Source organism: Cyprinodon variegatus, unplaced genomic scaffold, assembly GCF_000732505.1.
Source record: "Cyprinodon variegatus isolate N-32 unplaced genomic scaffold, C_variegatus-1.0 Scaffold1854, whole genome shotgun sequence".
NCBI classification, from domain to species: Eukaryota; Metazoa; Chordata; class Actinopteri; order Cyprinodontiformes; family Cyprinodontidae; genus Cyprinodon; species Cyprinodon variegatus.
The window spans coordinates 50,957-52,331 of NW_015152307.1; the positions used below are offsets into that span (position 1 = coordinate 50,957).

The 1,375-nt window shown below is 35.6% G+C and overlaps 1 protein-coding gene across 1 annotated transcript in view; it reads left to right on the forward strand.

Moving 5' to 3' along the window:
* clip2 (CAP-Gly domain containing linker protein 2) overlaps positions 1 to 1,375 on the forward strand; it is a 39,420-nt gene that overhangs the window by 30,264 nt on the left and 7,781 nt on the right. Inside the window, exon 11 of the mRNA XM_015404777.1 lies at positions 31 to 114. Coding sequence (XP_015260263.1) covers positions 31 to 114 — 84 coding nt within the window. The remainder of the gene's footprint in view (positions 1 to 30; positions 115 to 1,375) is intronic.

The window sequence follows — 1,375 nt, forward strand, 5'->3', positions numbered from 1 at the left end:
TTTTATTTTTTGGTTTCTTTTATTTTTCAGAAACGATGGAGAAGTTAATAAAGAGGGAAAAAGAAGTCTCTACACTCACTTCCCAGGTGGATGCTTTAAAATCCCAGATTGGAGGTAAATCTTATTGTTAAAGATCTTCTTTCCTGCAGGTTTCAGAATAAATGCTTCCCTTTATAGATGTTTTATATAACTAAATATAATTCAAAAAATAACCCTTTAGCATATTCCTTAAAAAACATTATTAGTGAGATATGCAGAGAAGCACCACATACCAGAGGATATACTCTCATATTATGTTGTGCCAACAGATTCAGTTCAATTCTATTCAGTTTATTTCTATAGCTCCGATTCACATAATGTGAATGTGATCATCCAGTCAGATTGATTCAAAGTTTTCAATCTAAGGAAAACCAGCAGCAACCTGTTGAGGCTAATGGTGGTCTGTAGAGGGGGGGTCAGTGTCTGCCTCCTGGACGTCTGTCTAACAGGAGGCTTAGTGGTTAATTAGCAGTTTACTGTGTGACACTATGAATTATATTAAACCTTTAAACATTCTTCAGATTTGTAGAGATGTACCTGAATGTGTGTTTCTGTTCACCAGCAGACAGGCAGGGTTCACTATGGGGTTCTTTGCAGCTTCAGCCTTTGATCATCACCCAATAATCTTTTGAAAAGCTCTGTGACATCAAACAGACTGGAAAAGGGCTTGATGTCGCCCGGATAATCAAAATGACACCCGCTGAGGAATGGATCATTAATCATTCACAGAGAAAAGAAAACGACACACACACACACACACACACATATATATATATATATATATATATATATATATATATATATATATATATATATATATATATGGGTTGTCTTTTTAAAGTGTAGAAATATGATTTCATTGTTTTATAGTTTCCTTCAGAGCCTAAGTTAATGAATTAGGTGAAAATGTTCATTAATCTGAATAAACTGGAGGAAAACCTTTAGCTTGTAGTCTGATGTTTGTGGAAATCGTTCAACAGCTTTTAATTCAAGTTTTGGTTAGAGCAGACATTTAGTTAACAGGATTTTCTTTAGGGATTTTCTTCAAAAATAAAACTGCAGATTTATCTTTTTTGGAAACCATTTTAGTTAGAAACCTTAAATGACTTAAAGGTATCATGGAGGTTTTTGAAGACCCACCCTCTCCACTTTAACACTAAATGCACATGCACAACCCTGTACCCGCTCCTGAGAGGGAACGCCTATTAAACAAGTGTGAGAACGTGCACAAGCCTGTTTCACCTCGTGCACGCTCTGTTTAAAAGTTGCTGTTCTCATACTAGCTTACTATCTGTCTGTCCACCTTAACCCCTAAATCCCTCCATCACTATATAGT